Below are 14,776 nucleotides of genomic sequence, written 5' to 3' on the forward strand. Positions count from 1 at the left end.
TCTGTTGGGCTGTGCTGGAATTAGCGAGCAGAGGATTAACCCTTTAAAGCCAAATGTATCATTTGATGCACTAGTTTTTGTGAGTTTTTGAGACTTTTACATTATCGGTGTGATTTTCCTCCTGATGCATGATACAATTTTAAGGAATAAATTGTAAAAATAAATAAATAAATAAAATGCCTGTTGTAGCAAATATGATACAAATTTAAACTGATATGTGATTTTTATTTTGTTTGTTTGTTTGTTTTGTCAAAAGATTCACTAAATGCAATTCAACCTTTAAATGTTTTTTAAAAAACAAACAAACGAAAAACCATTAAGGGCTTTAAAAAACCAACCATTCTCTCAAACTGTACAATTTTAGTGTTTTGCTGCAGCTGCCTTCTTGGTACCTTCACACATGCAGGAGAATTTTGTGTTTAAGAAGCGTTGTTCTGCATTATTCTCTGTGTATCTTTCAGCTTTTTCCTGTATTCATCTTCATCCGCTTCTTCTGAGCAAAGCACACAAGGAATGCAGATCAGATTTACTGTGCATGTATTACACAGTTACATATTTATATACCAGACTTATTAGACAAACATTTATAGATCTACTTGAACACAACAAACAATCATCAGCTGCTTGTCAGCAAAACTCTTTCCAGTGCTCAGAAGGTTGCTGTCCCTCTAATTAAAACCCAGTGGAAACGCCATCAATCATGTCAGATCAATATGAAATGAAATCAAAGATGGCCAGTTTTCAGCTTTTTGTCACTTTAACAGTCTCCCATGCTGCTTTGTTATCTTCCTAGTAGGGGCAACATCGCCACCAAATGGTGTGAAATGGAAACATCTTCGTATGGCTAATACTAAAAAACAACTAACTTGATATAAAGGCGAGTTGCAGCAGTAATACAATTTTTTTTATTGATTAGTTTATTCAAAAGTGAAAAAAAATGATACAAGCAATACTCCAAATTGATTGGATTACAGAAAATGCTAAAACTGGGAAAACAGTATAACAACCCTGACAGGTGGTTATTGTTTTCACAATAGTCTATAATGAACAAAAAACTGGACCACTTATACACTGCTGATATGTGCAGCCTGCTTGTACAAGCATGGATTAAAGGATTTCATGGCTGAGAGGAAAAACAAGCAGCAGCTGTATCCTGCAAGGTTCCTGTTGCTTCTGTAGTGTTGAGTTTCTAATATCTTTTGAGCAGGTGTAAAGCTATCTATACAAATGCTCGTCAACATGAAGACTGTTGCATTTTTAAGCTCAAACATGACAGATATGTTGGATTCCATATGAGGCAAAACATTGCATCTGTATTTTTTATCAGCAAAGAATTTGCATTTGTTTTTATAATAGGCCGCTGTGTGTTTAATTCTCAGGTTCCCATCACCCTGCGCTTCCCAGAGGTGGGTACATGCGCTCCCCCTCGTGGACACGATGCAGCAAAGTTGAGCCTCCACGAGAGAGAAAGCACCACAGTGACTCAGACACCACAGAGCCCTTAATGAAGCTGGAAAGGCCAAAGCAACCATGATCTCTGACATGAACCAACCAGCCTGCAGAGAGGAAAACAAAACCCAGAGCCAGACATACAGCCAGAGCGGTCACACAAAGCGGACCAAGATGCCTCGTTCTGCCACCGTGCTCTCACATAATCTTACATGGTGCTGGCGAGTTCAGGCTGAACTCTGGACACTGTGCTCTCTACTCTAACTAAAGATGCTGAGATGTGCAATGTGCACACTTTCTTCTCTCCCCGTCCCATTCTCTCCCACACTCACAAACACATGCAATCATTGTGTTGCTCAAGCAAAAGGTTCTTAGTGCACTCTGAGCTGCCAGATTATAATCTTTGTTTATTGGTTGACAGACAGGGTATTAGGTCAGCAGAATAATAGCACTTTTATCCGTGAAACCTCTCAGCATGGGCTTGCACAATGAGATTGATCCGGACATAACCACAGCGTTAGGTTAGACTTCACGTGAAACTCAGATGACAGTGAGCTTCACTCTCAATTACAAAGTCATAAGATAAATCATAAATCAAACATTTGTTTTCCTAAATGAAACATCACATCGAGCTCTTATTGAGGCTAATTCTGTAACGCCTCGAAGTAAGTTAAGTGAAGCAGGGGATGTTGGTTTCTGCAAGGCTAAGCTCTATCCACCACCTTTTCTCAATCGTAATGAAGAATGTGTGCTGTTGTTTTAAATGCCTAAATAAAAATAATGCACTTCTTCACTGAACTGTATATACAGTGCCCTGCAGAATTATTGGCATTTGGTGCAGATGATTCACAAAGATAAACAGACCAAGTAGCAGCTATATGCTATGTACTTTTCCACACCCAACTTTGTGTTTGCAAAATTTGCTCACTTTATCATTATGAATAGATTATCTGCCACAATTGCTGCTACTAGCATAAAGCAATCCAAAGTTAGTAAAAAAAAAAGTTACACTGAAACATTATGGGGTAAAACTTAAAGCAGTTAAAAAAAAAAAAAAGGTCAAATCTCACTATAGGCAGATTCATGCAAAACAAAGTGCCAACAATTTTATAACTCAAATCTCCCAAAAGGTGAATTTAACTCCTGATGCAATATTTCTTATTTTTTTCAGTAAAGGGAATAGCTAATTACTTGATTTATTTGTCGCATATTCAGCTTGTCTATACCAAGAATCAGAATCAGAAACTTTATTGTCATTGTCACGAGAACAACGAAATGAAGAATGGTCCCCGATCATTGCATCATCCCTAGCAAGAGTGCCAATAATTCTGAATGCTGTGACACAGTGGATTCAAAGTGACACTGGGATGGTAGAAGGAAAAAATAAAATGAAAACAGTGTAAGTTATTATGTGACTTCTGTTGTTACTAGTGTGGAGGAGACCCATTCTGTATTGTATGGTATGGAGAGCAATTGATTTCATATCAGTCTTTCGCTACAAATGTAGTCTGCGCAAATAAATATGCACATCTCTCATGTTCACTGCAGACAATGTGTTCTATAAATAGCAGGGAAACTATGGCAACTGCCAAACCCAGTCTGAGATGGCTGTTCTGTTAAAGTTTTTAAATTCAAACAGAAATTTTAAACTTTATTTCACCATCCTTGGATCTCCAAAGAATTTGAATAATCATTATTATTAAAATTATTATAGCACCAATGTACCACCGGCTTACCATTAATGGGAATCCTGGCTAAAAGTGCAAAAGTACCCACTTTACTCATATTGCAAGTTCAAGTAATGATTGGTATATATTAGTGTACATATTTGTATATAATAGTACAATAGTTACAAAAATACTATTTACCCAGCAGAGGAGCAGCTGGCATAAGAAATGCAACAGTAGATGACAGAGTGTAGACAGGAAGTAGGAAAAAATAAAATAAATACATAACTGACAGAGTAATTTCCTGAATAACAGCAAAGTTCATGTTTTTACAGTACCAAACAAATACTTTAGTGTTCGTATTACTTTAAGCTGTTGCTAATTTCTTTTATCCTCATTAAATGTGCTGAAAACACAGTTTGAAAGAATAAAAGGACAGAAATCTTTCTTAATCACTACTTTGACCAGTGAACTATGCAGGTGATATTTTCATATATTCTAAGGGACAGTTTGTAACACAGAGACAAGACAAACAATTTGACCCATACTGAGCTACACTTTCCCAGTGCTAATCCGAAGTTCTTATATCTACATAAATGTTTACCCTGATTATTATGAGACACTGGGAGACACTGATTAGTATGCGCAGAGAGAAAGCTAGAAAACATTGACTGATTTCTAATTACCTTTACTGATAAATATACGCAGACTCCAAGGAAAACAACATCTGCAAAAGGATTGAAATATAAAACAATCAACAATCAAATAGATCTGAACTTTAAACATGTGGCAAATAATAGGATAGAATAGAAAACTGTATCTGCAAAAGGATGAAAATCCAAACCTCAAAATAAAACTTAACACATGATTCCTGCAGCTGATAAGAACATAGCATGATGGCTTATTCCCTTCTAATAACATAATATAATTCTCTTCTAATTATTCATGGTATGTTTTGTTAGTATTATTGCACTTAGAGACTTCCACAGAGTGGAAAAAGGAAACATAAGGCAACTGCAGCAAAATAGTGCACTTGTACATAAAAACTACAATGAAAAAAATTGCAGATTGCACAAAACCTTGGGCAACACATCACCATCTTTTATCCTAAGGTTGTCAGTCACATGAACCACTAACAGACCTCTGACAAACTGCAGTCCAGACCAGATGGTGCCGCACATGAGAGACAACCTTAAAGACAACCTACAGGTAAAGGGCTGATGTGTTTTGCCGATTCTGCAGGTGTTTTGTATCTCCTTTGTTGTTTTGCCAGTCTGTTAGTCCTTCAGGTAGAAAAGTGTCTTCTTTAGATTTCTCCAAGCAATCAACAACCTCTTGATATGAGGACTTCTCTTGAAAGGGGCGAGGTCCTAGCAGTTCGACCATGTCAGCCCTGTCTAGAATCTCTTGGTCTAGAAGATGCTTTGCCACCTGCATTACATGACCAACAGGAAACATCAAGCTTTGAGGTCATTAAAATACACATTTTTTTCATACTCCAAATATATGACAGTTTTGAAAAATGCTCAGCACAAATGAAAATCCATTTGCAGCATCACACTCTGCAAATGTCTCTGAAGCACTTACTACAAATGTTAAAAAGTTCGCACCTTCTCCACCATTTCCTTCTTGTCAAGTATGAGCTCAAGTGTTCGTTGGAAGGCAGCATCTATGAGTGAGCGAACTTCCTGGTCTATAACCTGGGCTGTAGATTCACTGAAAGGTTTGTCAGTTATAAGGCTGCCCCATTGCGGTAGGTCAAAAGAAACCTGACCCACCGCACCATTCATTCCAAACTGTACAATCTAAAATATGAAGAGAAGAAGAATATGAAGACTGGAACAGAAATATATAGTCAATAAAAATCATAAATTATTCTCTATGAGTCATTTTAACTCCATGGATGGTTATGCTTTTTTTTTTGTTGTTGGACAAAATACGGTTTGGTTACGCCTAAATTTCTACAATAAGCCTGTTCTGCAGTGAGGCGAGTACCTGTGCATAGGCAGACTGTGTGACTTTCCTGAGATCATCTTGTGCCCTGGTGGTGACTTGACGAAAGAAAACCTGCTCAGCCACTCGACCACCCAGCATCATGCACATTCTGTCAAACAGCTGCTCCTGTGTGAATAGGTACTGCTCTTTAGGTAGATACTGTGCATAGCCCAAACCTGTCCCTCTAGGAACAAGTGACACCTGGTGGAGTACATTATAATGATGAATCTATAATCAGTTAATCATTATAATTATTACAGGATTACTGCAAAAAGAGAGCAAGAAATGTAAATAATACCTTAAAAAGTGGGTCTGCATGTTCAAGAAACCACCCAGTGACAGCATGCCCAGCTTCATGATATGCCAGAGTAGTTTTTTCTGGAAGTTGCAGAACCTGAGATCTTTTCTCTAGACCTGAGAACACGACAGAGATCTTAAAAAAATGCTTAAATCATAATATTAACATCAGGTTAATGGATTGACATAAAATAACATATAAGCTCTATATTTTGACACCACTGCTTTTATAACTCAGTTGTACTGTATTGTCATTGTATTTATGTAATCAAAAAAGTGGTTATGGAAAGATTCACATATATACTATCAGTTTCTTTTGGTTCATTTTGTTTGACTTACCTCCAACAACCCTTTCAACTGCCCACTCAAAGTGTTTGCTACTGACATACTGGCTGAGACGACGTGCAGCTATTAGAGCTGCCTCATTACACACATTTGCAATGTCAGCCCCTTATACAAACACAGAGAAGCAACAAATAAGTTAGAGTGTGATGAAATTAAAGCAAGAATCAGCTGAAACTGTATGATTTTCTTTTTTAGATTTGTTTGGTATTCAGTGATCATGATCTTTTATTCCCACCAGTAAAATCTGGGGTTAAAGCAGCAAGATTCCTGGCCAGCGTCTCTACATCTACACTGGAGTCCAACTTCAGAGGTCTTAAATGCACCTTAAAGATTGATGCCCTGCCTTTCATATCTGGAGGACCTGCAAAAAACAAAAAAGAAGACCACTGTCTGTATAATTCATTAATAAATCACTCTGCTTCAAGTTCTGTCACATATACAGCACTGTGCAAAAGTCTCACTCCTTAATTCCTTTATATTTGGTTTTCATTGAGCTAGACTTTTCTAAAGTGATCTTGAGAAAAAGTTCATCAGGCTTTCGAGCAAAGACCTGACACAGGACCAGAGATGCATTTGGTCCTTCAATTAATCAATCTGCTGTTCACCAAAGCCTCATTAATAATGGTCTAAGTGGAAGGGTGGCTTTCAAGAAGCAATTCTAAAGGAAGAGCAACCGGAAGAAAAGGCTGAAGTATGTCAAATTATGCAAGAATTGGACTCAAAATGAAGTACTGAAACCAAATTTACAATTTTTAGTTTAAAGGCTCATCAATATGTATGGAGGAACTCATAAGAGAACCTGCCCAGATCCTGAAGATCAACATTATTGAACCTGAGTGGGATCATTTTGATAGTGTAGAGAACAAAAGGAGCCAACATCTGAAAATAACTTTGATTGTCCTTCAAGAAGCCTATTCCTGAAGACTACTTGAAGAAATTACAAGAAAATTGCCTGAGAGAGTTAAGGCTGTTTTGAAGAATAAAGGTGGTCATATCAATGAATGCAATGAACAGCCTACGTCCATTGCAGCCCTTAGTTATGCTGCAATAGATGTAGGCTGCCGGGGATTCCCATGATGCATTGAGTTTTTTCTTTCCAGTCACCTTTCTCACTCAGTATGTGTTAATAGACCTCTCTGCATCGAATCATATCTGTTATTAACCTCTGTCTCTCTTCCACAGCATGTCCTGATTTCCTTCTCTCACCCCAACCAGTCGCAGCAGATGGCCGCCCCTCCCTGAGCCTGGTTCTGCTGGGGGTTTCTCCCTGTTAAAAGGGAGTTTTTCCTTCCTACTGTCGCCAAAGTGCTTGCTCATAGGGGGTCATATGTTTGGTGGGTTTTTCTCTGTATCTATTATTGTGCAATCTACTGTACAATATAAAGCGCCTTGAGGCAACTTTTGTTGTAATTAATTAATTAATTAATTTGGCGCTATATAAATAAAATTGAATTGAATTGAACTGAATTTAACTTGAATGTTTTTACCTAATATACTGTATTTCCATGTATGTTTGAAAATGCTTTAATAAATTACTGCACATATGTTCAGTTTATTTAGCAAAATATAAAGAATCGAGAGGCAGCTCAAATTTGTTTGCACAGTACTGTGCAAACAAAAAGCTTATAGAGCTGATGCTGACAATTACTCAGCCTTCTGCTGCATTACACGTGCACAATTAGCAACTGCAAAAATAGTTCACTGAAACCATGCCAGCATGAAAAGGTGGTGAATCTTGTTTGTAGAAACTTTACAATAACACTTTTTTTTAAAGGTTTATATTCGGTCGAAAGGCAGAGCAAATTCTAAAACAACAATGTATTGACTTAAAAGTTTCAGTACAGAAGCATTAACTCTTACTGGAGGAGAAATGTTTTAATTCGCTTTTAAAGCCATGAATTCAGCGTAATTTATTTTACCATTTAAAAACCCTTTGTCATTTGCAAGCATCCAGGAAAGGACCCAATATAAGTCCTAAGGCAGTGGCCAAACATGTGGCTTGGAATACCAAGTTACATAACTAATTGCTCATTAAACCAATTAGAAATGTGAACTTTTTCAGCACTCCCATCTTTCTGTCATCTGTTTACAAAAGACAATATACACAGACAGAAGGACGGGGAACAGAGAATAACAGGGAAATGAGCAACATATCCCATCCCTCGTGTTGGCCTCCAGTTACCTAATCTGTCCTTTATAGAAAAACAGCTCTCTCATTATGATCTTGTTTTCTTTGATAGAGAAAAGTGGTCTGGCCACCCACCCTGTAGTCCTGGTGTTAGGAAAATTAGATCTTAGCAGGCAGGAAATATCAAATTAACCGAAGATAAAAGCAAACATTATGCAACACGTGCTTTTAATGACATAAGACGTAAACAGGCAAGAAGAAACATACAGTAAGTACAAGATATGAGTTTCAATAATGTCAAACGTAACACCTCATCTAAAGCAGGGAAAGTCAAAGTTATGCAGACCATCTGGGTCTGCATGCACACCAGAGCCAGTGAATCACATGTGGAATAATAAACTGGGAAACAGAAATCAAAAAGAAAATAAACTTAATCACAGCAAAAGTAAAAGTGAGCTTGGTGTTGTGGTCAGACACCAATAATCTGAAAATTAACTGAAATTTGAAATGCATCTTAATAAACAAAGAAATAATGGTTTTATATTTATAGTTTTCATAAAAGGCAACTGAGTTGCAACAAGCGAGGAGACTGCAGAGGAAGTAGGCAGATCTGAGGTTAATATTTATACTTCACCTATGTATACATGTCGATCAAAGCGTCCAGGCCTCATCAGAGCTGGATCCAGGATATCGGCTCGATTTGTGGCAGCTAAAACCACGATGTTAGTGCTGCTGTTGAATCCTGCAATGACAAAAGCATTTAGAGGACTGAGGGCTTGTGAAAAAATAGCATCAGAAATGTTGACATAAAACATAATTACCCACCATCCATTTCCACAAGCAGCTGGTTGAGGGTGTTCTCCTGTTCGCCCTCATCACCAAAGTTTTCTTTGCCCCGCTTTCTGCCGATGGCATCAATCTCATCAATGAAAAGAATGCAAGGAGCATTTTTTCGAGCTGTGGCAAACAAATCTCTTATCTAATAAAACACAGAAAAGATCTATTTATTTCTACAGTTATACTAATTTTTGACATTGCCAAAACACCCAAAAGTAGAAAGTCTTCATCATTTTAATTTGATACGAGAATGAGTAATTCAGTGATCTGCTGTATTTGCACATATTGTGGTCACACTGCAGCATCACAAGCATGTGACCCATCATTTTGTTTTCAGACCTGTTGAGAGTCCAATCATTCAGCTCCGTACTAACCCTTGCTGCACCCACACCGACAAACATTTCCTGGAACTCCGAGCCGTTGACTGTGATGAAAGGAACGTTGGCCTCTCCTGCAGTGGCCTTAGCTAGCAAAGTCTTCCCATTTCCAGATGGACCCCATAGCACTGCACCCTGTAAACAAGGGAGTTAATCAGATTTAATGTATTTTCTATCTTAAGGAATTTTTTGTTCCAGTGAGTATGATCAGAATACAGAAGTGCAGAATTGCTTTATTTTAATAAAAATAATAAATTTCTTTATCAAGAAATGACACACCTTAGGAATCTTAGCACCCAGGTCATGATACTGACGTGGGCTTTTCAGGAAATTGATAAACTCCAAGATATCTTCTTTGGCCTCCTCACACCCTGCAACATCTTTAAAATGGACACTGACATTGTTTTTAATTATCCTGGCTTTGGATTCACTTATCCCAAAGAGGCCTCCTCTCCCCCAGCCACCAAGTCCCCCTGCCATCGGCCCCTGCCGTGTTGCAAAAAGTAAAAATCCGACCACAAGTAAGATTGGGAGAACACTCAAAAACAGAGTCCTATGGGAAGAGAAAAACCTTAGTTAGGACATCGATTCTAATAACCTATATATGCAGTAACTTTAAAGTGAAGCTGCTGTACTTTCTCACCCATCACTTTCACTGCTGTAGAGCACAGGTACTTTCTGAATGGAGTCCAGACCTATTTCCTGCTGTGCTAGCTCCAGGTTATGCTCAAATGAGTCTGCGCTGCCAATGTTGAACCACAAATAGTTCTGAAACATGAAGACAACAGCATGTAGTATATGTAGTAAGTAGAGATGGCACGATACCACTTTTTTATGTCCGATACCGATACCGATATCATAAATTTGGATATCTGCCGATACCGATATGAATCCGATATAGTGTTTTTTAATCAACAAAACTGTTTTTTTAAATATCTTGCTGCATTTTGTATAAGTTCATACTCAAGTTTAAAACAACAACTACACTAAAGCTATTCTGTTATACCTGTATGCAAAAAAAAATGTTTCATAGTTCAGCAATACTGATCAATCTAATAAACTTAAGCCTACACCATCCTCCCTATTCTGGTATTTTAAAGAGTACTTAGCGTAAATATTAAGCAACCTAACTAATAGGGTTCCAACTCCCAGCAACAACAAAAATAAATAAATAAAAAATAGGGAACCACCCCTCACGCTCCACCTCATGATGCTTAATCGACGTAATCAACCTTAATTTGATGCAGTGTGAAAAAAAAAATGCACAGAAATCAATTATTTTTCAAGAAATATTAAATAGATTCAACATCTTTCTTCAACAAAATTGCAGACTGCACAGATGGTACCTTCCCAAAGGAAAAAGTGCTATAGCTTACTAGGGTATATATATTAGACTTAATAGTCACTATATACAGTAATTGACTTCTATTCATTTTACATCAAATTAAAACTTTGGGTGTCAGATAATTATTTATTAAAAGCTAGACATTTTAAATGAGAATAAGAAAGAAAACTATGTCTTTGTGCCCCCTTTTCCCTGTTAATGCCCTATCGGCCCCCCTGGCTAAACTTTGCTAGATCCGCCCCTGCACAGTTACCAGCATCAGCTGCGTAGAAAAAGATCCTGGAGTAGAAAGTAATAATAAATACATTCTAACAACAGCTGATCAAGCTTAAACGTGCTGCTGTTGTTCAGCCGCTGGTTTCCTCTTTCTGGTGCAAAGTGGGCCAAAAACAAACCAGAGACACGGACTAGCGACAGAAAACCCGATCAGCTGATCATTAAGCAGTTTCATGATTGAAGTAACAGCAAGAAAAGGCAGTCGCTTGTTAAGCTTAACGCAGGAATGCTTTACAAACATTCAGAGATGGACTTACACACTTGCTTTACTTCTCTCGGGGATAACTTTGTCGGAGATGAAATGCCGGGTTGCTAGCGAAGCTCCACATGCTATCCAGACCACCGACAGGTCCCGCATGCCACAGCTGCTCTATCACGTGATGCATACTGCTCCGACGTGCTAACTTTCTGAGGTGAGTTACGGCGTGTTGCAAGTTTTGTGAGGTGCTTTCCTGATATTTAATGGATCGGATTACATTTTTTATTTTTCTCCGATATCCGATCCAGTAATTTAGGTCAGTATCGGACCGATACCGATACGTGATATCGGATCGGTCCATCTCTAGTAGTAAGTATATCTACCTTTACTGTACTTTGACTGACTCTTCATCTGGACTGCAGCCCCTCGGAGGAGGCACACTACCATTGTGCATTGTTAGAATAGCAATTGTTCCTCGTGTGATTTTCTCAGTGTAATCAGTCAAATGCCTGCTGCAAATAAAGGTTAGCAAGCTTTATTTAGAAAAAAAAAGCAATTGATAAGGAAAGACAGTGAGAAAATGAAAACGAAAGTACTTATGTGCCAAATACAAATATGTCGACTGCTGAGATCTGTATTTTAAAACTTGTGCTCTTGGAATTTCAGAAAGTATGTGTGTCCTCTACCAACAAAAGCAAATGGGAATACAGTGTGTGAGAAAAAGAAAGATGTTTGTTTTGTTTGTTTATACAGTCATTTTTATCAATATAGTGAAGTACATTTTGTCGATTCTCATCAGTTTAACAGTAAAAATAAATGCATTTAGTTTGTATAAGACACTGCAATTACACACTGGGACATTTAATGAAACTGACCACTCGTGATGTGTTCACGCCGGGGGCTGGAAATACTTTGACATACTGTTTGTTGACAACCTCGACATGGCCCACCTGGGAGGAGAGCAGAAGGAATCATTTGTTCACATGGTTGCAAACACAAGCACAGACACACAGGTGTAAGGAAGACACCGTAATTAAAACGATCTCTGCCTCTCACCAAGCCTCTACTCAAGTAGTGATGCACAAAATCCTTCCAGGAGATCTGGACTCCTGTTTCTCTAAAGTGAAAGTACAAGAAAGCTGAGGCCATGCCTGCTGCACCGGCTGCTAGGTTCTGGACCGTTTTATCATCAAAGGGAAATTCCTCCTGTTAGAAATAGGATAATGAAAAAATATTTTAGTTTACAACTCCTATATAGAATCATTTTAGTAAGCATATTTTGTTATTATTTAGTGACTGAAGACGAGGCAGTTATTGCCACAATTCTGGCTATGATTCACACCTGAAAGCGTGACCACCAGTATGATTCCCCTTTTTTCCATCGTTTTCGTCTTTGGTCCTTCCCGTTATTTGAGTCCTGCCATTCCCTTCCACGAGACTCTTCTTTTATATTTCCATCTGAACAGCAATAATAACACAACTGTTCATTGCGGCAGAGCTGAGAAATACAGGGCTTACAAACTCACTGGGTAAAGAAATTATACACAGTTCAACAATACATAGAAAAGTAAGCAATTGTGTTCTTCACACTGCCCTTAAGGTTTACAGTCTATGTGCACACTGATTTAGAGTCATTAAAAAGGTAAACAGCACTAAAAGATGGACTACCTTTTGGCTGTTTCCTTGAGCTAAGTAACCGAGTAACTTGGAAAATGTGTTGATGTAAACCTCCGCATCTTCTTTGGATGAGTGATTTCTTCTGAAATAGGTTAGCAGTGAAGTCAGTCATCAAAAGCCATGTATAAAAAGAAATGTACATGAAATAGATTCAGTTCAATTAAATTTTATTTATATACTGCCAAATCACAACAACAGTTGCCTACAATAATACAAAGAAAACAGAGATGTAAACAAACTAACTGAGAGAAAGGATACAGTCTCATGAAGCAGAGACTGTATTCGTGTTTTTACATTTTAAAAAAAACTCTTTTGTTTGCTCACATGTTTAAGGATTACTGAAATCTGATTAAGATCTAGGCACACTGAAATGTGTTGCATATAACCTAATTATATGCAGTCATTGCAACAATAACACTGAACAGCTGCTGTTAAGGTCAAATATTTACTTCATTTTGGCCATCTGCACATATTTAATGTTGATTCAGTTATGTTTATGGTTTGACTAAACTGATTACCATACAACTGCTCAAATTGTGATTCACTATGAGAGAGCATTTCTCAGTATCAAACATACATAATAGTGCACGCAATAAAACCATTGCTGCAGGTTATGACTCTGGAAAATTAATCTTACACAGCTCAACCATACACATTCACACCGGTAAAAATAATGATCCCATAGTGGAATACAGGCACCTGTTGGTGACAATTTTCCCCTATACAGTTGACTACAGAAAGAAACTGAATACTATGAATGTATTTTTAATAGTAGTTAGTAGATTTTTTTTTATGAAGGAGAGACAATGGGTGATGCAATTCATCTTCTTAAACAGTTTTAAATATTAAAGGAAACTGGATGGATAAATGAGCGAGAGAGAGAGCGCCCCTTTAAAAACAAATGTATTATGAAACTGAGGAAACTGATTTATAAACTACATTAACGGAACGGACATCGCCTACCGTGAGAGAACAAACAATGCAGGAATGATAAATAAACACTGCTGCAGCTTGCTTGGGTTTTTTTTTGGAGTTGACTGCTATATCTGGATTTTAAAAAATACCAAAAAACAAACTTTTAACATAATTCCTTGCAAACCATTGTTAGCAAACGCAGGTGACAAAAAAACTTGCGTCATCTATTTTTTTTTTTTTAAGTGTAGTTAAGCTGATATAAAACAATAACGGCGTTTTTACAACCTACCGACGTGAGAACCACGAAGAAGCGAAAAGTAGATGAAGAGGAATAGTTGCGGCTCAGCGTCCGGACTCGGTTCCTACAGTAGCCGACAGTCAAAGAGAGGAGACTCATCCTGTCAGCCCGACTGACTGACGGACCGACTCACCGCAGAGCCATTAGGAGAGGCACCGGAGGCACGGTGCGTATCACAGTCATCTCGCGAGATTTTGGTTACAGACGCTACAGGTAGGCACCAGTCTTCCAGCGGGGTTTTTTTGTTGTTGTTGTTGTTGTTTTTGTTAAGCCCAGTTTTAATGTTGGAAAGCCAAAGAGATCTATCTTCATTTGGATTTTTTGTTGTTCTTAGTTGCAGACCGGTCATTAACAGACAGAATTAAAACCATTGCTTAAATGCATTTCATTAATTTATTCATGCACTACTCATATGTTTAACAAGCCATGGTGTTTACCAACACCATGTAAGTCCATTAGTTTGGAAAAAATATATATACAATACATCATGCTGAAAGATAACACAGCCAAAACTCATTATTTTAAAACAAATACATAAAGGTCAGCATTTACACATTAACCAAGGTTTGCCACTTAACATACAGAGACTTAATTAAGGGAATTTAGACTGAAACAACTACCATGATGGTATGAAAGGGTTTGGATAACAGCTGTTAAGTAACCTGACAGCCTTAGGCACACAATTTTCATGAGCATCAACAGACATTTGCTACACTGCATGAAAACAGCACTGATTAAACACATATTAAACTGCACAGCATTAGTTCACAGTTTTGAATTTAAAAAAATGAAAGCACATAAAACAACTCTCATAGTCTTTGTGTCTTACAGTTTAACAATTTTCTTTACAAGGAAAAGTACCGTACCGCTAATGCATGCTTTCATTATTTATATATATATATATATATATATATATATATATATATATATTTATATATATATATATATATATATATATATATATATATATA

At 37.5% G+C, this 14,776-nt stretch overlaps 2 protein-coding genes across 5 annotated transcripts in view; one reads left to right on the forward strand and one right to left on the reverse strand.

Annotated features, from left to right (window-relative positions):
• Positions 1-2,987, forward strand: part of dbndd1 (dysbindin domain containing 1) — a 27,092-nt gene extending 24,105 nt beyond the window's left edge. For all 3 annotated transcript variants that reach the window (XM_086286201.1, XM_086286207.1, XM_086286211.1), the window contains one exon: positions 1,380-2,987. In XM_086286201.1, coding sequence (XP_086142327.1) covers positions 1,380-1,534 — 155 coding nt within the window. In that variant the 3' untranslated portion in view covers positions 1,535-2,987. The remainder of the gene's footprint in view (positions 1-1,379) is intronic.
• Positions 2,051-14,719, reverse strand: LOC147338917 (mitochondrial inner membrane m-AAA protease component AFG3L1-like). 2 transcript variants are annotated; one of them, XM_086286172.1, is made up of 16 exons: positions 13,797-14,719; positions 12,584-12,674; positions 12,258-12,373; positions 11,972-12,121; positions 11,791-11,865; positions 9,739-9,863; positions 9,375-9,648; positions 9,093-9,230; positions 8,707-8,860; positions 8,516-8,623; positions 5,989-6,114; positions 5,748-5,858; positions 5,410-5,525; positions 5,112-5,312; positions 4,727-4,921; positions 2,051-4,547 (listed from the first exon to the last, which is right to left on the reverse strand). In XM_086286172.1, the coding sequence occupies exons 1-16, from the start codon at positions 13,902-13,904 to the stop codon at positions 4,320-4,322; spliced, it is 2,316 nt and encodes a 771-aa protein (XP_086142298.1). In that variant the 5' UTR covers positions 13,905-14,719; the 3' UTR covers positions 2,051-4,319. The 2 variants fall into 2 exon arrangements, with proteins under 2 accessions (XP_086142298.1, XP_086142303.1); XM_086286177.1 differs by lacking the exon at positions 12,584-12,674 and having other exon boundaries at positions 13,797-13,911.
• Between the last annotated feature and the right edge of the window lie 57 nt (positions 14,720-14,776).

The sequence above is a fragment of the Aulonocara sp. 'chitande type north' Nkhata Bay genome, linkage group LG1, assembly GCF_057382095.1.
Source record: "Aulonocara sp. 'chitande type north' Nkhata Bay isolate Kocher_YH1m ecotype deep benthic linkage group LG1, A_spYH_male_GT1.1, whole genome shotgun sequence".
Lineage (NCBI taxonomy): Eukaryota > Metazoa > Chordata > Actinopteri > Cichliformes > Cichlidae > Aulonocara > Aulonocara sp. 'chitande type north' Nkhata Bay.

Excerpts from the sequence above, each read along its gene's own strand:
- LOC147338917 (XM_086286172.1), bottom strand. The coding sequence starts at position 13,904 with ATGAGTCTCCTCTCTTTGACTGTCGGCTACTGTAGGAACCGAGTCCGG. Across the intron at positions 9,231-9,374 it reads TGGGTGCTAAGATTCCTAAG|GGTGCAGTGCTATGGGGTCC; the intron begins GTGTGTCATTTC and ends CCTTGTTTACAG. Across the intron at positions 5,526-5,747 it reads AGTTGAAAGGGTTGTTGGAG|GTCTAGAGAAAAGATCTCAG; the intron begins GTAAGTCAAACA and ends TCGTGTTCTCAG.